General features: G+C 40.7%; 2 protein-coding genes across 2 annotated transcripts; both read right to left on the bottom strand.

Annotated features, from left to right (window-relative positions):
- Positions 1 to 3,485: 3,485 nt before the first annotated feature.
- LOC122234094 (olfactory receptor 7A17-like) lies at positions 3,486 to 4,421 on the bottom strand. The gene has a single exon (XM_042969207.1). It carries the CDS (start codon positions 4,416 to 4,418, stop codon positions 3,486 to 3,488), a length of 933 nt encoding a protein of 310 aa, XP_042825141.1. The 5' UTR covers positions 4,419 to 4,421.
- Positions 4,422 to 20,955: 16,534 nt separating this feature from the next.
- On the bottom strand, positions 20,956 to 21,894 carry LOC102966048 (olfactory receptor 7D4-like). The gene has a single exon (XM_007079387.2). The coding sequence runs from the start codon at positions 21,892 to 21,894 to the stop codon at positions 20,956 to 20,958; it is 939 nt and encodes a 312-aa protein (XP_007079449.2).
- Between the last annotated feature and the right edge of the window lie 1,766 nt (positions 21,895 to 23,660).

Genomic DNA, 23,660 nt, shown 5'->3' with positions numbered 1-23,660 from the left:
ATCCGAAGCAGGCTTTGAACCATCAGCACAGAGTCCAGCACGGGGCACAGAGACACAAACCGTGAGATTATGACCAGAGTCAAAGCTGGGCCCTCAACTGACTAAGCCACCCAAGCACCCCTCTTATTTTTCTTTAAACAGACTATATTCTTTCAGTCTCTAGACCATTACACTTAATTCTCTCTGCCTAAAATTTTCTTCCCCTTTCTTACTCAATTTTCCACTCAAATATCGAAATTTAAAGATGTTTTCTCTCTCTGGGGTACCTGGATGGCTCAGTCAGTTAAGTGAAGAAATCTTGATCAGCTTCAGTCATTTTCTCACAGTTCTTGGGTTGGAGCCCCACATCAGACTCCATGCTGACGGTGAGGAACCTGCCTGGGATTCTCTCTCTCCCTCTCTGCACCTCCCATGCTTGCTCTCACTCTCTCTCTCTCTCTCTCTCAAAGTAAGTAATATAAACTTAAAAAAAAAGATGCCTTCTCTTACACCCATCTAAATTCTCCTGATGTTCTCCATCAGGTTAGTCTCTATTCATCTTTTACTACCATTACCTTCTGAGTGAGTTCACAAGTTTTGAGTGTCATGGACAGTCTTTGTACCAAGCTACCTCAGATATTTTGTTCCAAATGAAACTGATGCATCAAGAAAGTGGGTTTTGTTCCTCTTCCAGTCTGAAGTCCTTTGTAAGACGCAATATTATTTGCTTAAACAGGCAAAACACTGGGCAATTTCATCAAAAGAGTACTTTGATAGAAATTTGTTAGAAATTTCTAGAGACTTTCTAGAGAAAGTCGTTCATTGTGTGTCCAAGTAAAATTGCATTGCACATAGTCAAACAGGTAAAGAAGACCTTATTCAAGACTATTACAGTAAGGGATAGAGATTGAACTCAACTCCACAGAACAAAAGACAGGAGGATTTTAGAAGCTGGGGTGAGCTTATGGAAAAGGGGTGGAAGATATTGGGGGGAGGTTGGTCGATGTGGCTAGTCTATCTGTGTTTGCTAATTGCTGCTTATTGAACTTAAGTGCCTACCCTCCTATGCAAAGAGGTTGGGAGATAAAGGTGCTAACATTATTGACGATTATATTTCAAAGGGATGGCTCCCAGGTCTTTAAGGAAGACATCCTGGGTTGTAAAATTGATGACAAAGGGGTGGTCAGGCCCTTGCAGTCAGGAAGAAACATGTTTTATCCATGTGATTATTATTTTTTTTTTAATTTTTATTTTTTAATATATGAAATTTACTGTCAAATTGGTTTCCATACAACACCCAGTGCTCATCCCAAAAGGTGCCCTCCTCAATACCCATCACCCACCCTGCCCTCCCTCCCACCCCCCATCAACCCTCAGTTTGTTCTCAGTTTTTAACAGTCTCTAATGCTTTGGCTCTCTCCCACTCTAACCTCTTTTTTTTTTTTTTTTTCCTTCCCCTCCCCCATGGGTTTCTGTTATGTTTCTCAGGATCCACATAAGAGTGAAACCATATGGTATCTGTCTTTCTCTGTATGGCTTATTTCACTTAGCATCACACTCTCCAGTTCCATCCATGTTGCTACAAAAGGCCATATTTCATTTTTTCTCATTGCCACGTAGTATTCCATTGTGTATATAAACCACAATTTCTTTATCCATTCATCAGTTGATGGACATTTAGGCTCTTTCCATAATTTGGCTATTGTTGAGAGTGCCGCTATAAACATTGGGGTACAGGTGCCCCTATGCATCAGTACTCCTGTATCCCTTGGATAAATTCCTAGCAGTGCTATTGCTGGGTCATAGGGTAGGTCTATTTTTAATTTTCTGAGGAACCTTCACACTGCTTTCCAGAGCGGCTGCACCAATTTGCATTCCCACCAACAGTGCAAGAGGGTTCCTAGGAAGAAACATGTTTTAACTTTAGTCAAGCTGCAGGGAATGTTAAGGCAGTCTTAATCAGTTGATATCCAAAATTTCTACTCTTGTTCCAAACTTGTAATTCTTGAGTGTTTTAATATGGTTCAGTTAGCTAACCTCCATACCTGGACAGAAGTTCTAAACTACATTCACAAATATCTTGAGTTCTAAACTTAAATGGCAGTAGTCTTAACCATGGGTGATTGACCAACAAATCCAGAATGGTGACTGGGATCCATGAGCCACAGAGACCTGTGGTGGTGGTAACAGATCATAGATGAGCAGACATCAAGAATATCAGTTGACTTAGATAACCCAAAATATAAAAAGCAAGTCTGCAATTATCAGATGTCGGCTACCACAATCGAATATCCTGATTCTTTCCCCAGTTTCTAGATGAAATCTATTTTTAGACACAAAGCCTAAAAGAAATTAAGGGGGAGGTGGGTCCCCCTTTTGGAAATCCATAAATAGTTTTTCAAAATGGTGCTATCCCTTGAAGACTCCACTTGATGGAAAGTAGATTCTGTCAGACTCCTTCCATCCTGGAGTGGTCAGCGACTCATCTTTATCAGGACGGATACTTTTGTGTTAATGTTTGCCTTTCCTGTTGCAGTGCCTTGGCAAACACCACCATCCAAAGACTTAACACATTATCCAATTGCTTTATGGTGAAGAAGATAGGAAAACAAACATTTATCAGAAGATCCACTGGTCCTAACCTACTCTACCTCGGCTGAAGCTGCCCAGAATCACATACCTAGAGAGTAGTGATTCTGTGATTCTGTCCTTACTCTCCTGAATTGTAATCCAGTAATTGACATCATCCTTAAAGACATGTTTCCTTTCACACACACTTTATCACTGTGTGTTCTCCTGTGTTGGGCCCTTGGTAAATTCACCTGCACAACAAGGCAACTAAACCAAATGATGTATCAGAGCCTGGTCAATTCTGATACTCTGGACCCAGAAGTTTTTCTACATTTAGTGATATATTTTTATAGCTTATTTTGGAAGTGCACTCAATAAGCATTTGGAGAAACATTCAACCTTGCTAATAGCCAAATAATTAATCCATCAGTGAATATTCTGTTTGGACACATAATGTGATCAGAAACTCTGAGATCCTGAACTTATGCTCTATTAGGACAAAGATTTTTTTCTGTGTTTTTTTTTCCTTCAGTGCTGTTTTCCAGACATCTCCTGCAGCCTAGCACACCAAAGGCGCTTAGTTAATAAGAACTAAAAATGGTTATTGATAAAATGCACTACTTTTCATAATCCTCATGCAACTGTTCTGAACTGGTAGTAGCATAAGTGGCCCCAGGACTGGAAATCCAAGGTGAGGTGCAGTAATAGGAAGGTGAAAGGAGGGGATGCAGAGGGTAGAACTGAGGATAACAGAGGAGTCAACATAAGAGGTTAGAGTACCTAGAAAAAGTTCTTGCAAGGCAGCTCTGGGCAACGTCACTTACTTATGGAGGACGGGTGAGAAGCACAATTCAGTGTGATTAGGAGGTAGGATTTCTTTAGCAGCCACCTGCTGCTACCACTGTCAGCTCAAAAACCCAGGACTAGTGTTCCCATCACTGAACATAGAGTGTTATCCTGAGAACTTTTTGTAAAGCCCTCTTGATGTCCCTGTTCCGTAGGCTGTAGATGAAGGGATTCAGCATTGGGGTGACCACGGTGTACATCAATGAGGCAATCATGCCCCTCCAGGAAGATGCATCAGAACTGAGATACACACCAAGCCCTGTCCCATAGAACAAAGAAACCACAGACAAGTGAGATGCACAGGTGGAAAATGTCTTATACTTCCCATTAGCTGATGGGATTCTCAGGATTGAGGAGGCAATCCGGCTATAGGAGAAAAGGATCCCTGAGAAGGGAACAATGCCAAGAAGGCCAGTCACAATGTATTGTAGGATGTGATTGACCAATGTGTCTGAGCAGGCAAGCATGAGGGCCTGAGTAAGTTCACAGTAAAAGTGTGGAATTACCCGGTTGGTGCAGAAGGACAGCCACAACATTAAGAGACTCTGGATCAGGGAGTATGACAAGCTGATGAACCAGGACACAAGAACCAGGAGGCCACAGAGCCATGGGTTCATGATGACTGTGTAGTGCAAGGGGTGACAGATGGCTACAAACCGGTCATAGGCCATCACAGTGAGGAGAAAAGTGTCCATACATCCAAAAACCATGAAAAAATACATCTGGGCGATGCAGCCTGCATAGGTGATGGATTTGCTCTGTGTTTGGATGTTCACCAGCATCTTAGGGATGGTGGTGGAGATGAAGCAGATGTCAGCAAAGGACAAGTTGGAGAGGAAGAAGTACATGGGGGTGTGGAGGTGAGAGTCAGAGCTGACGGCCAGGATGATGAGCAGGTTCCCGAACACGGTGACCAGGTACATGGACAGGAAGAGCCCAAATAGAATGGGTTGATTCTCTGAGTCTTGGGAAAATCCCAGGAGTAAAAATTCTGAAACACTCGTTTGATTTCTTGGTTCCATGTTGCCAACACATCAGCTAGATGATTGAAGAAGGGAATGCACATGAAATAGGCACTAGAAAAACTCTAGAGTCTACTTTTTTATTTCTTGAAATGAAGCATTGGGCATAAAGGCCTTAACATTACAGAATTTAGACATCCTATATTCTGTTTTATGTGCAACATTTAATAATGTTGATCAATCCCTGTCCATCGGCCTTTGGGGCCCTCATTTATCCTCTTTATTTAGAATCACCAAATCTAAAAAGTTAAGAACAACTTTGGACATTAGCCATAACATGATCCAAACTCATTCTAACACAAATGAGCAACATGAGGTCTGGTGAAACACAGTAACTTAATGTGGATTATCTGCCTTGTGTGGGACGCAAAAAAGGGTCAGATAACTATGTCTCAGAGGTGAGAAAATGTGAGGGTATCGCACGTGTCTGGACAGACTATTGCAGGATGAGTAGAATGTAGGTTTACTCCTCAAGAAGAAAAAAAAGGAAGAAAAAGAAAATGTTTTCACAAAATGATAAATCACATGAACAGATTCTTAATGCTTAGTGTACCAGGGGCCATCAACATCCTGCAGGAACAGGGCCAGATGCTTCCTGGACATTTGTTGCTTGACAAAATGCTCTTCATCCAGATGGTATACGTTCAAGCAAAAAATGCATATTAACATTTGCACTATTTCAGTACCATTATATACTACAAAGGTCACAAATAGAATTTTAGTCATATCCTCTATGGTGCTCATGAAATACCCGAGGAAGCATAGAAACTGCTCCAGGATGTTGACATAGGAGCCCAAAAAAATGAGAGTCAGATGCAGCACTCACAATCAGGTGATGATTCAATGAGGCTGGGAAGAAGAGGAGCCCACCTACTCTCCTACTCTCTTTGTTTCTGGTCCTGAGGTCCTGTACCCAGATATAGAGGAAGGGGTCCTATAACCCAGGATGCTGAACAGCATAAAATCATAAAATGATCTTCAGTGTTGTATTTTGTCTCGTTAGAAGTATTTTTGCACAACTACTATTCTGTAATGCCCCTAACTACAAAGGGAAAAAGCCACCATTGACTGTCATCCCTGTCAGTCCTCTTAGGTATGAAAATCAAAGTAGCAGGGAAGGGGTGGCTGAAATAGGTGAAGGTGGTCAAAAGGTACTAACTTCCAGTTATAAAACAAATAAACCATGAGGTATAATGTGCAGTATGAATACAGTTAATAGTATTATATGGTATATTTGAGAGTTGCTAAGAAAATAGACCTTATAGGGGCACCTGGGTGGCTCAGTCGGATAAGTGTCTGACTTCAGCTCAGGTCATGATCTCGCAGTTTATGAGTTCCAGTCCTGTATCTGGCTCTGTACTGACAGCTCGGAGCCTGGAGCTTGCTTCAGATTCTCTGTCTCCCTCTCTCTCTGCTCCTCCCTCACTAGTGCACTGTTTCTCAAAAATAAATAAAAAATATTTAAAAAAGAAGAAAATAGATCATATAATTTCTCATCACCAGAAAAAAATTTTTGTAACTATGTGTGGTGGCAGATGTTAACTAGACCTATTGTGGTAATATGTCAAATATTATATGTGCAATGTGATGAATCATTATGTCATATACCTTAAGCTAATATAATATTACATACCAATTTTACCTAAAAAACGAAAGAACACAAAAACCCTAAAGCAAAGAGTGTCTCTGGAATGATAAAGATGGTCACGTTGTAGGCAAATTGTTTAAGTATGAATGAACGTCTTTGTTCTGACCCTTGGTAGGTGGGCAGTTTGCAATCACCTCTGGTGGCTTCTGGTCAGGTGAGAGGTATTCGAAACAGAAGGTCACGACTCATCTTTAAAGCATGATAGTTTGTAAAAATTTTCCTTGACTTTTAATAGATGTAGCTTGCTCCCTTGCATTCTGATCTGTTATGAGCAGAAGATCAGAGTACACAGGAAATGCCCACAATTCTGGATATTCCCTGGGTGCTGTGTGTCAACATCATCAACTGCATTAGAATTCAGTAAAGCCATTTCTTAGTGGGAGTGGATTATGATTCAAGCCGGTCATGAAATGATGAATTATCACATTCATCTTAAGAAAGAGTTTCTTGTAGATTAGAAACATTTTATCTTATGGCACAAAAACAGACACATAGACCAGTGGAATAGAACAGAGACTCCAGAATTGGACCCACAAAAGTATGGCCAACTAATCTTTGACAAAGCAGGAAAGACTATCCAGTAGAAAAAAGACAGCCTCTTTAACAAATGGTGCTGGGAGAACTGTACAGCAACATACAGAAGAATGAAACTAGAACACTTTCTTACACCATTCACAAAAATAAACTCCAAATGGGTAAAGGACCTGAATGTGAGACAGGAAACCATCATAACCCAAGAGGGGAAAGCAGGAAGAAACCACTCTGGCCTCAGCTGCAGCAATTTCTTACTTGACACATCTCCAAAGGCAAGGGAATTAAAAGCAAAAATGAACTCTTGGGACCTCATCAAGATAAAAATCTTCTGCACTACAAAGGAAACAATCAACAAAACTAAAAGGCAACCAACGGAATGGGAAAAGATATTCGCAAATGACATATCAGACAAAGGGCTAGTATCCAAAATCTATAAAGAACTCACCAAACTCCACACCCAAAAAACAAATAATCCAGTGAAGAAATGGACAGAAGACGTGAATAGGCACTTCTCTAAAGAAGACATCCAGATGGCCAACAGGCACATGAAAAGATGCTCAACGTCAGTCCTCATCAGGAAAATACAAATCAAAACCACACTGAGATATTATCTCATGCCAGTCAGAGTGGCTAAAATGAACAAATCAGGAGACTATAGATGCTGGTGAGGATGTGGAGAAACGGGAACCCTCTTGTACTGTTGGTGGGAATGCAAACTGGTGCAGCCACTCTGGAAAACAGTGTGGAGGTTCCTCAAAAATTTAAAAATAGATCTACCCTATTACCCAGAAATCGCACTGCTAGGAATTTACCCAAGGGAGATAGGAGTGCTGATGCATAGGGGCACTTGTATCCCAATGTTTATAGCAGCACTTTCAACAATAGCCAAACGATGGAAAGAGCCTAAATGCCCATCAACTGATGAATGGATAAAGAAATTGGGGTTTATATTCACAATGGAATACTACTTGGCAATGAGAAAGAATGAAATCTGGCCTTTTGTAGCAACAAAAGGATGGATGGAAATGGAGAGTGTTATGCTAAGTGAAATGAGTCATACGGAGAAAGATACCATATGTTTTCACTCTTATGTGGATCCTAAGAAACTTAACAGAAGACCATGGGGGAGGGGAAGGAAAAAAAAGTTAGAGAGGGAGGGAGCCAAACCATAAGAGACTCTTCAAAAGTGAGAATAAACTGAAGGTTGATGGGGGGTGGGAGGGAGGGAAGGGTGGGTGGTGGGCATTGAGGAGGGCACCTGTTGGGATGAGCACTGGGTGTTTGATGTAAACCAATTTGACAATAAATTTCATATTAAAAAAATAAAGATTTATGATCAGCAAAAAGAAAGAAAGGAAGAAACATTTTATCTTAGGACGAGAGCTTAGAAATTAGAGGTGAAAGATACAACCATTTGTCATTTATACTTTCCCCTTTATTCATGCACCAAATACATGTTGGTCTTCTGTTTCTATTCTGTTTCTAGGATCTAGTGTTAGTGGGCAATTTTGTGGAGCCAGGCAGGATGTAGAGAAGAATGGAACTAGGCTGTTAGTCACTGAAAAAGTCCTGGAAGCCATTCTGCAAGAAGGATTACTTTGGGACAGGCTAAGTGTTAGCTGTTGGGGGTACAAAGATTAATGGTGTGGTTTTGTCTTGAGGGAGCCTGCCTTTCAGGGGTAGTGGTGGATACAGAAACCAGTCATCGTAATACAGTGACTTAAAAGCTAAGGTAAATGCAGTCTTCAGAGTGAAGTCGAGAAAGGAACCACAAATACAGCCTGAAGTGATGCAGTCAAGGAAGGATTCCTGGAGGAACAGATCCGTGGGCAAGGAGTTGTCTAGGTTGATGACTGAGCATGGGCTTTTCTGGCAGAGAAGGCATCAAGGAAAAAGGCCCATAAGCAAAAAGCTGCATGGGACAGTGTGCTCTTAGCAATTTGTTGCAACACAAAATGGGACATGGAAATGGTGAAGAATGAGGTTGATGAGATGAGCGGGGGCCACATCTCTGGGAACCTTGAAAAAAAACAATGGATAAAAGGATAGGGGCTATGGAAGGACTGTGACTGAAGGAGTAACATGATCCATATCACGATTTTCCCTGGTGCCTGGAGTGAAACATAGATTTAAGGCAGGCAAACTGGGGTCAAAGGGAATGGGATTGGGAATACTCACCTCATTAAAGTTGAAGGGACCACGTCACCAATTTTAGGGAAGAGGAACAAAGATGAAGAGGTGAATAAATTGTTCCCATGTCTTACTAATGATTCCGTGTTTCCTGATAAGGGTGAGACTTGACACCCAAGAGGAATCAAGTGAAACTATGAGGAAGGGATATGTGAAATCAGTGTCTTCCAGAATGTTTCCAGAGCCGAAGGGGAGGGTGTCAAGAGGGGACTGGACTGGACATTGGACCTTCCTGTGTGCTTTGCTCTTCCTCCCACATCCATCCTGCCCACGTCTTTATATACTGCAGCCCTAGATACCAGGGAACACAGACTCTTCACTCTTGAATATCTCTATGAGGACCACAGATGAAGGTGAAGAAGGAAGAGGAGGGACAGGTCCTTACGGAGAAACAGGGTATGTTCCCCAGCAAATGGAGGTGGTAAAGAAGGATTCAGAAAGGATTTATCTGGTCTGAATGAAGGTGAAGTCTCTGGAGTTTTGGGGCCAGGTGATGGAGTAAAGAATAAGAGAAGATCCATATTGCACAGTCAAAGACCTAATAATCTATCAGTTCCTGGGGGCATCCATTTGTGCACTTCCGACTGGTAACTGTGCCATTACACGGTGTGGTCCTGGATAGTGCTATGGTATCCAAGAGCAGACTGGCTGCTTAACTCTTCCTCCTCAACCCTATAATCTCCATCAACCATCCACCCAAATAACATGCAAGCAAAGTAAAAGCTCACTAACAATGGTAGGGTAGCCATTCATCCTCCCAAAAAACTGGCCCCTAGAGCTCCTCCTGCATGGATACCATGGAGGTGTCCCTGCCACAGGCTTAATAGTAGTCAATGCCCTTTCTACCCAACCACCTCTTTTCTCTATTTCCCACAACACTTACTGGGCTATGCATGCTTGGCAATGTGGGCTCACCACTGGGACCGACTCCCCTGCATCTTGTTCTCTCATGGAGGGTGGGCAATGAAGAAACATTTGTTTCCCCAAAGAGAAGCGATACAGAGCCAGGCATGTAATGCAGGGTGTGTCTGATTTTTCCTGGCAAAGGCATGGGTATCTTGGGAGTGATACATGGGCCTTGGTGACTGTAAGTTGATATGTTACAGGTTTGGTGGCCCTGGGGACTGAACCCCCTGTGAAGCTTGTTAGACAAATTGATCAATGGATTTTCCATTCCCTGATCAATTTGACTCCTGATAGGCAGGGACCACACAGGAAAGGGTCTCTGACCTGCCAATTCCTTATCCCTAGGAGAGTAATAGTGGGGCCAGCTGTGACACCTCTCTTCTGGGTCCCTTTTCACTGGGAAGAATTTTTCCAGTGTTTCTTAGATCTCCTCCTGAAGACAACTGACTTGTAGTATTCACATCAGGCAGATGGCTGAGTAATGAAGGATCCCAGGAGTCACTTGGGTAATGGTTCTCAAACTTCTGGCCTGTGCCAGGATGACCTTGAATATTTGTTTAACTAGATTTAGTTTTAAGTTATTTTATTTTTTAAGTTTATTTATTTATTCTGAGAGACACACAGAGAGAGAACAAGCAGAGAAGGGGCAGAGAGAAGGAGAGACAGAATCCCAAGTAGGCTCTACACTATTAGCACAGAGCCCATTGTGGGGCTTGAACTCACGAACTGCAAGATCATGACCTGAGCTGAGATTGAGAGTCAGACTCTTAACTGACTGTGCCACCCAGGTGCCCCTTTTATTTAAATAGATTTCTGAGTTCTGTCTCCAAGTTTCTGTCTCAATATGTCTGGTTTTGGGCCTGATAATTTGGATTTTTCACAACCTCTAAATTTTGCTGGTCTCTAGGACACTATTTTGAGAATAGTTGCCCTAGGGGAGTTTCAAAATGTAAGCTTTATCAAAAGTATCACCTTGGGCTCTTGTTAATGTATAACTTTCCACCTTATTCCAGACATACATAGTCAATATCTCCAGGGGAAGAGGCTGAGAATGTACTTTGAAAAAAATTTACAACAATTTTACTTTACTTTATTTTTATTTATATTTTATTGTAGAGATAGATACAAATATATAGGTATAGATAGATATATATCTCCACAATATGTATATAATAACATTTTCCATTTTAAGAATTTTTAAGTGTGCAAGTCTGTGGCATTAAGAACATTCACAATGTTGTACAACCATCACCACTATCCATTTCCAGAACTTTATCATCATTTCCAATAGTACACTGTCCCCGTTAAACAAATTCCACATTCCCCCTCTCCCAACCATTGAAAACCCCTATTCTACTTTCTGTCTCTATGACTTTGCCTGTTCTAGGTACCTCATATAAGTGGACTCATAAAGTGCTTATCCTTTTGTGTCTGACTTATCTCACTTAGCATGTTTTCAAGATTCAACCATGTTGCACCATGTATCAGAATTTCATTCCTTAAGGCTGAATAATATTTCATTGTATGTATATATCCAATTTTGTTTATCTATTAATCTGTTTTCATCCTTCGGCTATTGTGGTTAATGCTGGGATGAACTTCAGCAAGAATCTATTTGAGTTTCTGTCTTAAATTTTAGGGGGCATATACCTGGAATTGATGGATCTTGAGAATTTACTATTTTTTAAATGTATTTATTTATTTTGAAAGAGAGAGAGAGAGAGCACGAGTGGGGGAGGAACAGAGAGAGAGGGGGAGAGACAGAATCCCAAGTCGGATGTACACTGTCAGCATAAAGCCCAACGTGGGACTCGAACCCATGAACCACAAGATCATGACCTGAGCAGAAATCAAGAGCCTTAAGTGACTGAGCCACCCAGGTGTCTTGAGTTTTATTTCTTTTCTGCAGAATTCTATTTTATTTCTATTGGAAATTCTAACATTGCACCCAGACATTGGAATACACAGGATAAAAAAGATAAATGAAGCATAAGCTCCCCCCAAAAGTTAGAAGGGGACGGGATTCAAAGTTCAGGTGGATGGTTTTAAGAGGCACCCATTCATAAAATAATCATACAAACAATTATTTAATAACACTAGAGGTGAATGTGGTGGATGGCAGAGTGTCCATGAGAACATATATCTGGTGGAGACGATGTACCTGAGAAATAAGGGTTATGGGCAGGATTCAGCCAGGCAACAGCTTGTCTAACTCCTGACATTCACAACAGAATCTTCTCATTCTTCCCTTACAAGTAGTTGGTCTGTACCACCATCCCTGCAGACCCATGATCGCCAGACCAGTACATTTCACCTCCAAGATAATAGTGCCTATGGGGTGCTCTGCAGGCCCTTCACCATCTTCCCAAGATATTTTCTCCTCCCTAACATGTTGCTTTTCTCTTATCCCATCTCTTTGAAAGCTAACACCATCAACTTCTGCACTCAGGGAATGTTTTTGCTCCAGTGTTCTCCATGGGGCTGATTTTGACCCTTCCGGAACAATTTCTGGTTATCCCAACACAGTGCTGGCATCTCGTGGCTGAAGGCCAGGGATGCTGTTAAACATCATGTGATATACAGAACAGTCCCCTGTGGCAAATAATCAGGCCAAAAATGTCAATATTATGGAGACTGAGGAACCCTGGTCTAGACAAGTGTTGAGAAGTAATATTAAAATTTTTATCTAAAAAAATCTCAACCATTCTCTTTATTATTTAGTGATATTGAAATGTTATGTAAAACAAATCTCGATTTTTCATTTTTGTCTTAGGCTGCTTGATGTTTTGCATTGTGGTTAGATTTAAATGACATAAGATGTACCATTTTGATTATCTTCAAGTGTACATTCTGTGCACTTGGCATCCATATCTCTCCAGAATGTTTTCATCCTCCCAAATTGAAACTCTGTCCCCGTTGACACTAACCCTCTATCTCGTCCCTTCTTCCAGCCCCTGGAAACCACCATTTGACTTTCTGTCTCTGTGAGTTTGACTCCTCTTGGTACCTCATATGAGTAGAATCATATAAAATGTATCCATTCGCAACGTCTCCATTTTGAAATTCTCAACTTTCAAAACTTGAACTTCTGACGTCCACTTTTCTTCCAAATATGCTCCATCCACAGCCCTCCCTGTCTCGATGGATACACTTCTGTTCTTTCATTGTTCAGGCCCCAAACCCTGAAACCAATCTTGGCTCCTCTTTATCTCATCCCTGTATCCTGACTGACAACAAATCATCTTGGCTCTTCCTTCTAATCATAGTTCCAGGGAGCACTTCTCAACACTTACACTGTCACCTCCCTGCTCCTAGCTAACTATACATATTTCACTTGGTTTACTGCAGTCATCTCCAAGCAGACTTTCTCACACCTTGCAATCCACTCTCAACCAGGCAGCTGGAATGATCTGTGAAATCCTGTCATATAGTGTCCTTTGTCTGCCCCAAACCCTGCTATGACTCCTCACATTGAGTAGGGAAAGGGTTACGATAGGCATGGAGAGATAAGGGACCGTCAGGGAGGCAGGATGCAGCTACAAATGGGAGGCTGAAGAAGGAGCAGTGGCAGTGAAGTTCAGGGGGAAGAAAGAGGATAAGGTAAACTTGTTCCGGAACTGCCCAGGCTAGGCGGCATGCGTGGATTCTCACAAACTTTCTGATAAGGTCCCAATAAAAAGCCAGGGACAGAAATCCTCAGTGGCAACCCAATTGGGACGCCACACTTTCTCTCAGTAAATTCTATCACTTTGCTCTGTTGTCCACAAGATTCATTCTTCGACTCCGTGAGACAAGGACCAGCGTCTCTCCCACCCTCCTGTAACAACATCACTCAGAACAAATAAAGGTGAAAGTCCTTGAAAGGCAGGGAAAGCCTCAGCTAATCAGCCCTGGATACCTGTCCTTCTCTTGTACTATGGTTCCATCACTCCTTCAGCCACATCCTCCCCAGGCAACCTCCCACCTTAAGGGCTTTGTATTAACCTTTCCATCTGTTCGGGGCATGTTTCCACAAGATGTGCATTCACCTTCTTCACAATGTAACGTACTCAGTGAGGTTTATTAAGAACACGGTTTTTATTGTGACAACCCGTTCTCCCCATACACCTGTACCTGTTTATCCTTGTGGTAGTTGAGCCTAAAATATGACTGACACAGTAAAAAATCAGTAAACAAATGTTCTAAAGGGGCTCCTAGTAACATTGTTTCCTGACCCCAGTTGATTGGCCCAAGGTGGAAAGAGAACATATTTGTGCGGATTAGAATTGTTTCCTGGGATTTTCTTTCTTTCTTTCTTTCTTTCTTTCTTTCTTTCTTTCTTTCTTTCTTTCTTCCTTCCTTCCTTCCTTCCTTCCTTCCTTCCTTTCTTCCTTCCTTCCTTCCTTCCTTCCTTCCTTCCCTTTCTTTCTTTCTTTCTTTCTTTCTTTCTTTCTTTCTTTCTTTCTTTCTTTCTTTCTTTCTTTCTTTCTTTCTTTCTTTCTTTCTTTGCATCTGAGTAACCAAAGTAATTCCAGTTCTGAAAAATGCAGCTATGAGGTATGAGAGGTGAGAACTGCTGATCTCCATGTCTGTTTCCACTTGAAAGCAGCCAGTTTGAGAAAATAAAGCCGGTAGTCTGAAAGGAAATCCTCATGGTGTTTGAGCCCCAGTGTTTAGTTGTGCCAGTGCCCAGCTGATCCGTCTCTCAGCTATGTTCAGATGAATCAGAGAATTCTCTTCCGTAACTTGTGGCCCAACCACACCTGTCTAGTGCAGCCTTATCTTTACATGAGACAGGATCATGAGGTGATAATATCCACTGAAAATCAGCAAGGAGTGCTGTGACAGACCCTCCACCTTCCAGCTCAAGGCCTTATCAAGCAGTCATTGGCAAATTGTAACTCACACACATCTCCTGTGGTAAGCTGAATAATAGCCTCCCAAAGATGTCCATGTACTATTCTGCAGAAGCTGTGAATGTGCTACTTTAGATGGCAAAAGGCACTTTGGGAGTGTCATTTAGTTAAGGATCTTGAGATAGGAAATGGACTCCGAATTATCTGGGTCGGCACGATGTAATCCTCAAGGTCCTAGGAAGAGCAAGCAGGAGGGCTAGAGGGAGATTTCAAGATTTTGTACTTTGTACTTTGAAACTGAAAGTAGGATCCATGAGCCAACGAATGCAGGGGGGCTCTAGAATTTAGAAAGGCAAGGAAAAGGACTTTCTCAGGCACCTCCAAAAGGAAAGCAATCCTGCTGATACATTTTAGACTTTTGACCTCCAGAATGTAAAATAATAAATTGTATCATTTGAAACTACTAGACTTATGGCAACGCAAAACAGATTCAATAGGAAATTAATATACCTCTCTTCCAAAATTTGCCTATCTTATTGCCACTGGCTAGGTCAGGTACCCATTATCTCTCTCCTTGACCGTTTCAACTGTCTCCTAACTGATCCCTATGGCTCCAATTCTCCCACTCAGAGTAATCCTAAGGTCCTCATATGATACCTTTGAATACAGCATGTTTTGGTTCTCAAATGATTACAAAATCTTTAGTATGTCAAGTTTGACTCTCAATGGTCTGTCTTCCATCTACATTTACAGGCTTATTACTTTCTTTTTTCTTTTTTTAAAAATTATTTACTTATTTATTTTTGGAGAGAGACAACATAAGTGGTAGAGTGAAAGAGAGGGAATCTTTTTTTTCTTATGTTTGTAAGATAATTTTTTTTTTAAATTTACATCCAAGTTAGTATATAGTACAACAATTTCGGGAGTAGATTCCTTAATGCCCCTTACCCATTTAGCCAATCCCCCCTCCCACAACCTCTCCAGCAACCCTCTGTGTGTTCTCCATATTTAAGAGCTCTTATGTTTTTTCCCCCTCCCTGTTTTTATATTACTTTTGCTTCCCTTCCCTTATGTTCATCTGTTTTGTATCTTAAAGTCCTCATATGAGTGAAGTCATATATTTGTCTTTCTCTGACTAATTTCACTTAGCATAATACCCTCTAGTTCCATCCATGGAGTTGCAAATGGCAAGATTTCATTCTTTTTGATTGCCGAGTAATACTCCATTGTATATATATACCACGTCTTATCCATTCATCCATCGATGGACATTTGGGCTCTTTCCATACTTTGGTTATTGTTGATAGTACTGGTATAAACATTGGGTTGCATGTGCCCCTTCAAAACAGCACTACTGTATCCGTTGGATAAATAGTGCAATTGCTGGGTCATAGGGTAGTTCTATTTTTAATTTTTTGAGGAACCTCCAGACTGTTTTCCAGAGTGGCTGCACCAGTTTGCATTCCCACCAGTAGTGCAAAAAATACCCTCTTTCTCCGCATCCTCGCCAACCTCTATTGTTGCCTGAGTTGTTAATGTAAGCCATTCTGACAGGTATGAGGTGGTATCTCATTTGTGGTTTTGATTTGTATTTCCCTGATGATGAGTGATGTTGAACATCTTTTCATGTGTCTGTTAGCCATCTGGATGTCTTCTTTCAAAAAGTGTCTGTTCATGTCTTTTGCCCATTTATTCACTGGATTAGTTGTTTTTTGGGTGTTGAGTTTGATAAGTTCTTTATAGATTTTGGATACTAACCCTTTATCTGATATGTTGTTTGCAAATATCTTCTCCCATTCTATCGGTTGCCTTTTAGTTTTGCTGATTGTTTCCTTCACTGTGCAGAAGCTTTTTATCTTGATGAGGTCCCAATAGTTCATTTTTGCTTTTGTTTCCTTTGCCTCTGGAGACATATTGAGTAAGAAGTTGCTGCGGCCAAGGTCAAAGAGATTTTTACCTGCTTTCTCCTCTAGGATTTTGATGGCTTCCTGTCTTAGATTTAGGTCTTTCATCCATTTTGAGTTTATTTTTGTGTATGGTGTAAGAAAGTGGTCCAAGTTCATTTTTCTGCATGTTGCTGTCCAGTTTTCCCAGTGCCACTTGCTGAAGAGACTGTCTTTATTCCATTGGATATTCTTTCCTGCTTTGTCAAAGATTAGTTGCCCATACATTTGAGGGTCCATTTCTCTATTCTGTTCCATTGATCTGAGGGTCTCTTCTTGTGCCAGTACCATACTGTCTTGATGATTACAGCTTTGTAGTATATCCTGAAGTCTGGGATTGTGATGCCTCCAGCTTTGGTTTTCTTTTTCAGGATTGCTTTGGCTATTTGGGGTCTTTTGTGGTTCCCTACAAATTTTAGGATTGTTTGTTCTAGCTCTGTGAAGAATGCTGGTGTTATTTTGATGCGTATTGCATTGAATATGTAGATTGCTTTGAGTAGTATCAACATTTTAACAATATTTGTTTTCCTATCCAGGAGCATGGAATATTTTTCCTTTTTTTTTTTTTTTTTTTTTTTTTTTGGTGTCTTCTTCAATTTCTTTCATAAGCTTTCTACAGTTTTCAGTGTAGAGATTTTTCACCTCTTTGGTTATATTTATTCCTAGGTATTTTATAGTTTTTGGTGGAAAGAGAGAGAATCTTAAGTAGGGTCTAGACCTACCAGGGGTTTGATTCCAACACCTGAGATGATGACACTGAGGTCATGATCTGAGCTGAAATCAAGAGTCAGATGCTTAACTGAGTAAGCCACCCAGGCACCCCCAGGCTTATTCCCAATAACTCAGCCATTAAGTTCTATATATATTCCTAAAATACTTCATTCTTGCATGTCTGTTAAATGTCACCCAAGCCTATTATCCAGTTAAATTTCTACTCATTATTTGTTATTCATCACGTAAGCATATATTTTCCTATAGAAGTTTTCCCTGAATACCAAGTGTTGCCAAATTGTGGAAAAACTGGACCTTCATGCATTCCTGGTGGGAATGTACATTGGGCAGTCACTGGGGAAAACAGTTTGGTAGTTGCTTAAAAACTTAAAGATAAACTTACCATATGAACCAGCAATTCCAACCCTAGGTATCTACCCAAGAGAAATAAAAACACATGTTGACACAAACACATGTGCTCAAGTACACACAGCAGCATTATTTATAATGACACGAAACTGGAAATGTCCAAATGTGTGCCAACGGACAAGTAGATTAAAAAATTAGTACATCCACACATTTGAATACTGTTCTGCAATTAAAAGAAACAAAACGTTGATACATAGTTCCACATGGATGACTCTGAAAAAACATACGCTGAGTAGAAGACCAATACAAAAGACTACACATTGTATGATTGCATCTATATAAAATATCTGGTAAAGCAAATTAATAGAGACAGTGATAAGTGATTTCCTAGGATTGAGGTGGGAGTCAATAGTAACTGCAAATGGGCACAAGGGAATGTTATGAGGTAAAGGAAATATTCTAAAAGTGGATTGCAGTAATCACATAATTCTACAAATTTACTAAAATCATTGAATTTACATTATCATTGGGTAAATTTTGTATATGTAAATCATGCCTCAAAAATTATTTTAAAAAAGTTGAAAGAGTTTTCTTGGAATTATTCAGGATGTTTTCAAAACTTTTACCTTTGTTTTCAAAACGATCTATGACACACCACATTATGCTCACCACTGTGTATTGCAACCATTTGGACCCCTCCTTGATTTGGACACAGTAGACAATAAATTCACATTGGTGTCAACTTAATGGAATCAAAGTGAATTGGAGCTACATCAAATAAGCCTTTCCTCTCTAACAGACTATAATTTTAGAGTAATTTTGCAGTCCTATGTTCCCAATGATTAGTTTCTTTTTTTTTTTCTCTCCAGAAGTTTGAACTCCTTTCATGATATGGTGTTGTACATTATAGCTTTACCACCTGTCTTAGCTTGGATTCTCAGAGAAGCAGATGCTTAGACAAGGGTTTATGTGCAAGCACTTTATTGGAAAGAACAAGGAACATGGAACATGGGTGAGAGGAGAAGTGATACATGGAAGAAAATACATTAGGGGCGCCTGGGTGCCTCAGTTGGTTGAGTGTCCGACTTCGGCTCAGGTCATGATCTCATGGTTTGTGGGTTCGAGCCCTGTGCTGGGCTCTGGGCTGACAGCTCAGAGCCTGGAGTCTGCTTCAGATTCTGTGTCTCCCTCTCTCTCTGCTCATGCTCCTCCCGCTCATGCTCTGTCTCTCTCTGCCTCTCAAAAATAAAGAAACATAATTAAAAAAAATTTTTTTAAAAAGAAGAAAATACATTAGAATTAAGTTTATGTTCAGTCTGCTACCACAGGGAAGGAGCAGAATTTCATCCTGTGGGGCAATTCCGGAAAGTGGTACAAAATACAAACCTCAGAATTATCCAGTCTAGTGTGTGAAAGACATGCCATACCCTATAGGTCTCCATGAAGGGCTGTCTTTGTGTGGGCATAATTCTCTGTCACTTCCACCACCACCTAGTGGGGAAAATTGGTTCTGGCTAGGCTATCATTTGGCAGTCATGCAGTGGACATGGTGAGGGGTCCCAGGGAAGAAATGGGAGAGAAATGTGGGAGAAATGTTGACAGCGTCTACTAGTCCATCTTTCACTGAACACTCAGTGAAAGTGAGTGTTTCTATCCACGTTATTCCCCCAAAGTGAGTTATGTTCTGAACACATTCCACATGTGTGTAATTACCATTCCTGATGGCACCTCCAGAGAGTCCCAGAAACCACACTAGAAAATAACTTTTATTCTATTGTCTTCACTATTGTATGTTTTAGGATCTTAGAGGGTATATCTTATTTATTTATTTATTTATTTATTTATTTATTTATTTATTTAGAGGGTATATCTTAAAATTGCATATATGGGAAATAAAAATCAAATGAAAGAAGGAAAGGAAGAAAAGGAGGAAAGATGGAAAGATCACAAAGAATGAAGCAACATCTCAGAGTTTTCCAAGGCAGGATATTACTATGAACATGATCGTAGAAATCTAGATTCTGATTTTGAAGTTGAAAATCACATCACTATTCTTATACAAAGTAGGATGGAAACTCCATGTCAGTTAGCGAGGTTCTACCCAATTCCATCTTATTCTCCTCTTTTGAAAAGTGAGGTGAATGAGAGGAAATGTCTCCACACACGTTTTCAAGATGACAGAAAGTCATACATGTGAAGGAAAAGGTACAGTTCTGAGAAGGTAAGCACTTTTGAATGACCACATAGGATTTCATTCCATTTCTTGTGGGGAAGACAAGCACACAAACAAAAGGTGAAGAGTCTTTCACGAAGATGATGCCAAAGGCAAAGAAGGAAGCCCCTGCTGTTCCCAGAGCCGAAGCCAAAGCAAAGGTTTTGAAAGCCAAGAAAACAGTGATAAAAGGCGTCCACAGTCATAAAAAAAAAAAAAAAGATCCACATGTCACTTACTTTCTGACCACCCAAGACACTGCATCTCCTAAGGCAGCCCAAATATCCCTGGAAGAGAGCCCCCAGGAGACACAAGCTGACACTATGCCATCATCAACTTTCCCTGACTACTGAGTCAGCCATGAAGAAAATAGAAGACAACAACACACTTGTGTTCATTGTGGATATCAAGGCCAACAAGCACCAGAACAAACAGGCTGTGAAGAATCTCTATGACATTGATGTGGCCAGGGCCAACACTCTGATCAGGCCGAATGGAGAAAAGAAAGCATATGTTCAACTGGCTCCTGACTATGACACTTTGCAGTTGCCAACAAACTGGGATTTTCTAAACTAAGTCCAGCTGGGACACCTGGGTGGCTTGGTTGAGCGTCTGACTTCAGCTCAGGTCATGAGCTCATGGTTCGTGGGTTAGAACCCCGCATTGGGCTCTGTACTGTCAGCTCAGTGCCTGGAGCCTGCGTCAGATTCTGTCTTCCTCTCTCTCTGCCCCTCCTCCGCTTGTGCCCTGTCTCTCAAAAATAAATAAACATTAAAAAAATTAAAAAAATAAACTAAGTCCAGCTGGCTAAATATAAGTTTTTTCACCACTAAAAAAAAATTGAGGTGAAGAACATCAACATTTTAGAGCATTATTCTTGCAGCAAACACAGCAACGTTTGATATGACAAGTCCTTCAAGCCTAAAGTTAGAAATCTTAAGAATGGCTGCAAGAAAGCTGATCAAACATGGAAATTTATTGACAGCATATGGAGAAGCAAAGTCCAAAATGTTTTATGGAGGAGTTGTTGAGGAGAGACTAATATAAAAACAAATAGAAGGGAAGTCATAGGTGCTTTGGGAATAGAATAAATCAAACTTGTTCATTAGAGGAGAAAAAGAGACAGATTTAATCTCACATTTGCTTTTGGGACCTACAATGTCCACGTGGCTTCAAAGCTAGTGGCCCATCATGGCCATGAGGTTGCTCTGCTGAGGAATCTTTGCAGGGCCCCCTTCACATCCTTGTTCCTCAAGCTGTAGATGAAGGGGTTCAACATGGGGGTCACCACAGTGTACATCACTGAGGCAATCGAACTTCTCTGGGAAGAATGGGTCACAGCAGAAGTGAGGTAGACCCCCAGGCTTGTCCCATAGAACAGACAGACCACAGAGAGGTGAGACCCACAGGTGGAAAATGCTTTATACTTGCCCTCACTGGACGACATCCTCATTAAGGAGGAGACAATCTGAGAGTATGAGAAGAGGATCCCAGTGAGAGGAAACACACACAGCAGTGCAGTGGCAACATACAAGCAGATGTTATTGATGAGGGTGTCAGAGCAGGCTGCCTTAAGAATCTGAGCCAGTTCACAGAAGAAATGTGGAATTTCAGTGCCTGTACAGAAGGTCAGCCGCCTCACCAGTAGAATATGAATCAAGGAGACCCAGAAAAGGGTGAGCCAACAACTCAGAACCAGGAGGACACAGAGTCGTGGGTTCATGATGACTGTGTAGTGTAGGGGGTGGCAGATGGCCACAAACCGGTCATAGGCCATCACAGTCAGGAGGAAATCGTCCATTCCAGCAAAAATCATAAAAAAATACACTTGAATGAGGCATTCTATATAGGAAATGCCTTTGCTGCATTCCTGGATGTTCACCAGCATCTTTGGGACAGTGGTGGAGATGAAACAAATGTCAACAAAGGACAGGTTGGAGAGGAAGAAGTACATGGGGGTGTGGAGGTGAGAGTCAGAGCTGACAACCAGGATGATGAGCAGGTTTCCAAGCACAGTGACCAGATACATGGATAGGAACATGCCAAAGAGGAGAGGCTGCAGTTCTGGATCATCTGAGAGACCCCTGAGGAGGAATACTGATACTTCTGTCTGGTTTTCTGCTTCCATGTATCTGGTGTGTTTGCTGGAGAAGGAGGCAAAAGCAGCCTTCAGTTAAGAGTCAACTGACACCTCCTAGTCATCACCTTTTTGCATGGACATCCTTTTTGCATCCATTCTACACGAATATCCTTCACTCTCAATCAGTCCTTCCAAATCTAGTGATTCACTCATTAAAGTCATAGCCCAAATCCATTTAAATGTATGCAATCATTCAGACTATCTTTAATTTATCAGAAATCTTTCTCATTGTATCTCCTACTCACTGGTTCTAATTCTATTCAAATCTATGGATATAAACCAATTTCTTCCTTGATATGATCTTCCAAAGTCATTGAAGACAAATAAGGTATTCTCTTTGATAACCTCCATAACTGCCCTTATTCTAAAAACCCTAAAATAGTGATTAAGATAGGTTTTCAACTCGAACACCCTTGACTTTGTGATCTGATGTGTCCTGTTATTGTCACAGTTAACTCTGTCTTTTTTTCCCCCTAAAAATGTGGTTACTGCTATTACTTTCTTTATGATGATTCAAAATGCTTTTGTGCACAGTAGGATGTCAAAAATGATAACTATTTTTTATTAATCTATTCCTTTTATGACAATTGTTTGTTGATATATAACTGTCATAAAAATCATTATAGACCTATGATTTAAAAAAAGGAATCTTGAGTCAGACCTTCTAGAGTAAAACTTTGGTGCACCAGTCTACTTTCTGTGTGACCTTGGCAGAGTTAATTAAAATCATGAGACTACAGATACCTCAGTTTACAGTGAAAGTAGTAAATTTCCCTGCTTTACAAGCCTGGTCAGTGAATTAAACAAGATAATGCATGTTATGTTTCTATTGTAGTTTTTGTGACATACAGTGGACACTTGAAAAATATGAGCTTCTGTTCTTAGTATCACAAGAACTTTGTCATTTATGGTTATCATTTATCAATATTCTACTCAGACTGGGCAGCCATCAAAGATGGAATTCTAACATTAAAAAATTTTTTTTAAGTTTATTTACTTATTTTAAGAGAGAGAGAGCACACGCCTGGAAAAGGGAGAGGGAGAATCCCAAGCAGGTTTTGCATGGTCAGTGCAGTCTGTTGGGGACTGGCACTCATGAACAATGAGATCATGACCTGAGCTGAAATCAAGAGTCAGATAGCTTAACTGACTGAGCCACCAAGGTCCCCCAGAATTCTGATCATGATAAGCACATCAGGTCTGGTAGTTCTGCTGACCACCATGTAGCACTTCTAGTTAATGAAGATTCTATACCTCCCTCTTTCAGATATCACCTGCCAGGTGGACTCTACCACAAGGGAGGCAAAACATATGGACTACATAAATAAGGAGGGGAAATCACAAAACCACTAAAATGAAATACAAAGCATGTGTGAGTGTGTGTGCTCCTGTGTACATGCTCACAAGTGAGATGTGTTGTATTAAGATCAGAGGAGTTAATTGCCAAAAATGATTGATTTATTGATTGATTGAAAAATATTTAAAGCTTCTATAAATTGAAGCATCCTAAAAATTGAAAATATATGTTTATTTCCTCTGTGATAGAAAAAATTTCAATATTATTAGTGTCTATAGAATGTTAATTAATTAAAAGGAAAACAGGGATGTCTGGGTGGCTCAGTCAGTTGAGAATCTGACTTTGCCTCAGGTCAGGATTTCCAGGTTCGTGAGCACATCGGCTGTCTGTGCTGACAGCTCAGAGCCTAGAGCCTTCTTCAGATTCTGTGTCTCCCTCTCTCTCTGTCCTTCCCCCG

This window comes from Panthera tigris, chromosome A2, assembly GCF_018350195.1.
Source record: "Panthera tigris isolate Pti1 chromosome A2, P.tigris_Pti1_mat1.1, whole genome shotgun sequence".
NCBI lineage: Eukaryota > Metazoa > Chordata > Mammalia > Carnivora > Felidae > Panthera > Panthera tigris.
Note: the sequence above shows the minus strand (reverse complement) of the source record. Positions and strands in the feature narration are given on the sequence as shown.

Bases quoted from the DNA above. Each gene is read 5' to 3' on its own strand.
- LOC102966048 (XM_007079387.2), bottom strand. From the start codon at position 21,894: ATGGAAGCAGAAAACCAGACAGAAGTATCAGTATTCCTCCTCAGGGGT.
- LOC122234094 (XM_042969207.1), bottom strand. From the start codon at position 4,418: ATGGAACCAAGAAATCAAACGAGTGTTTCAGAATTTTTACTCCTGGGA.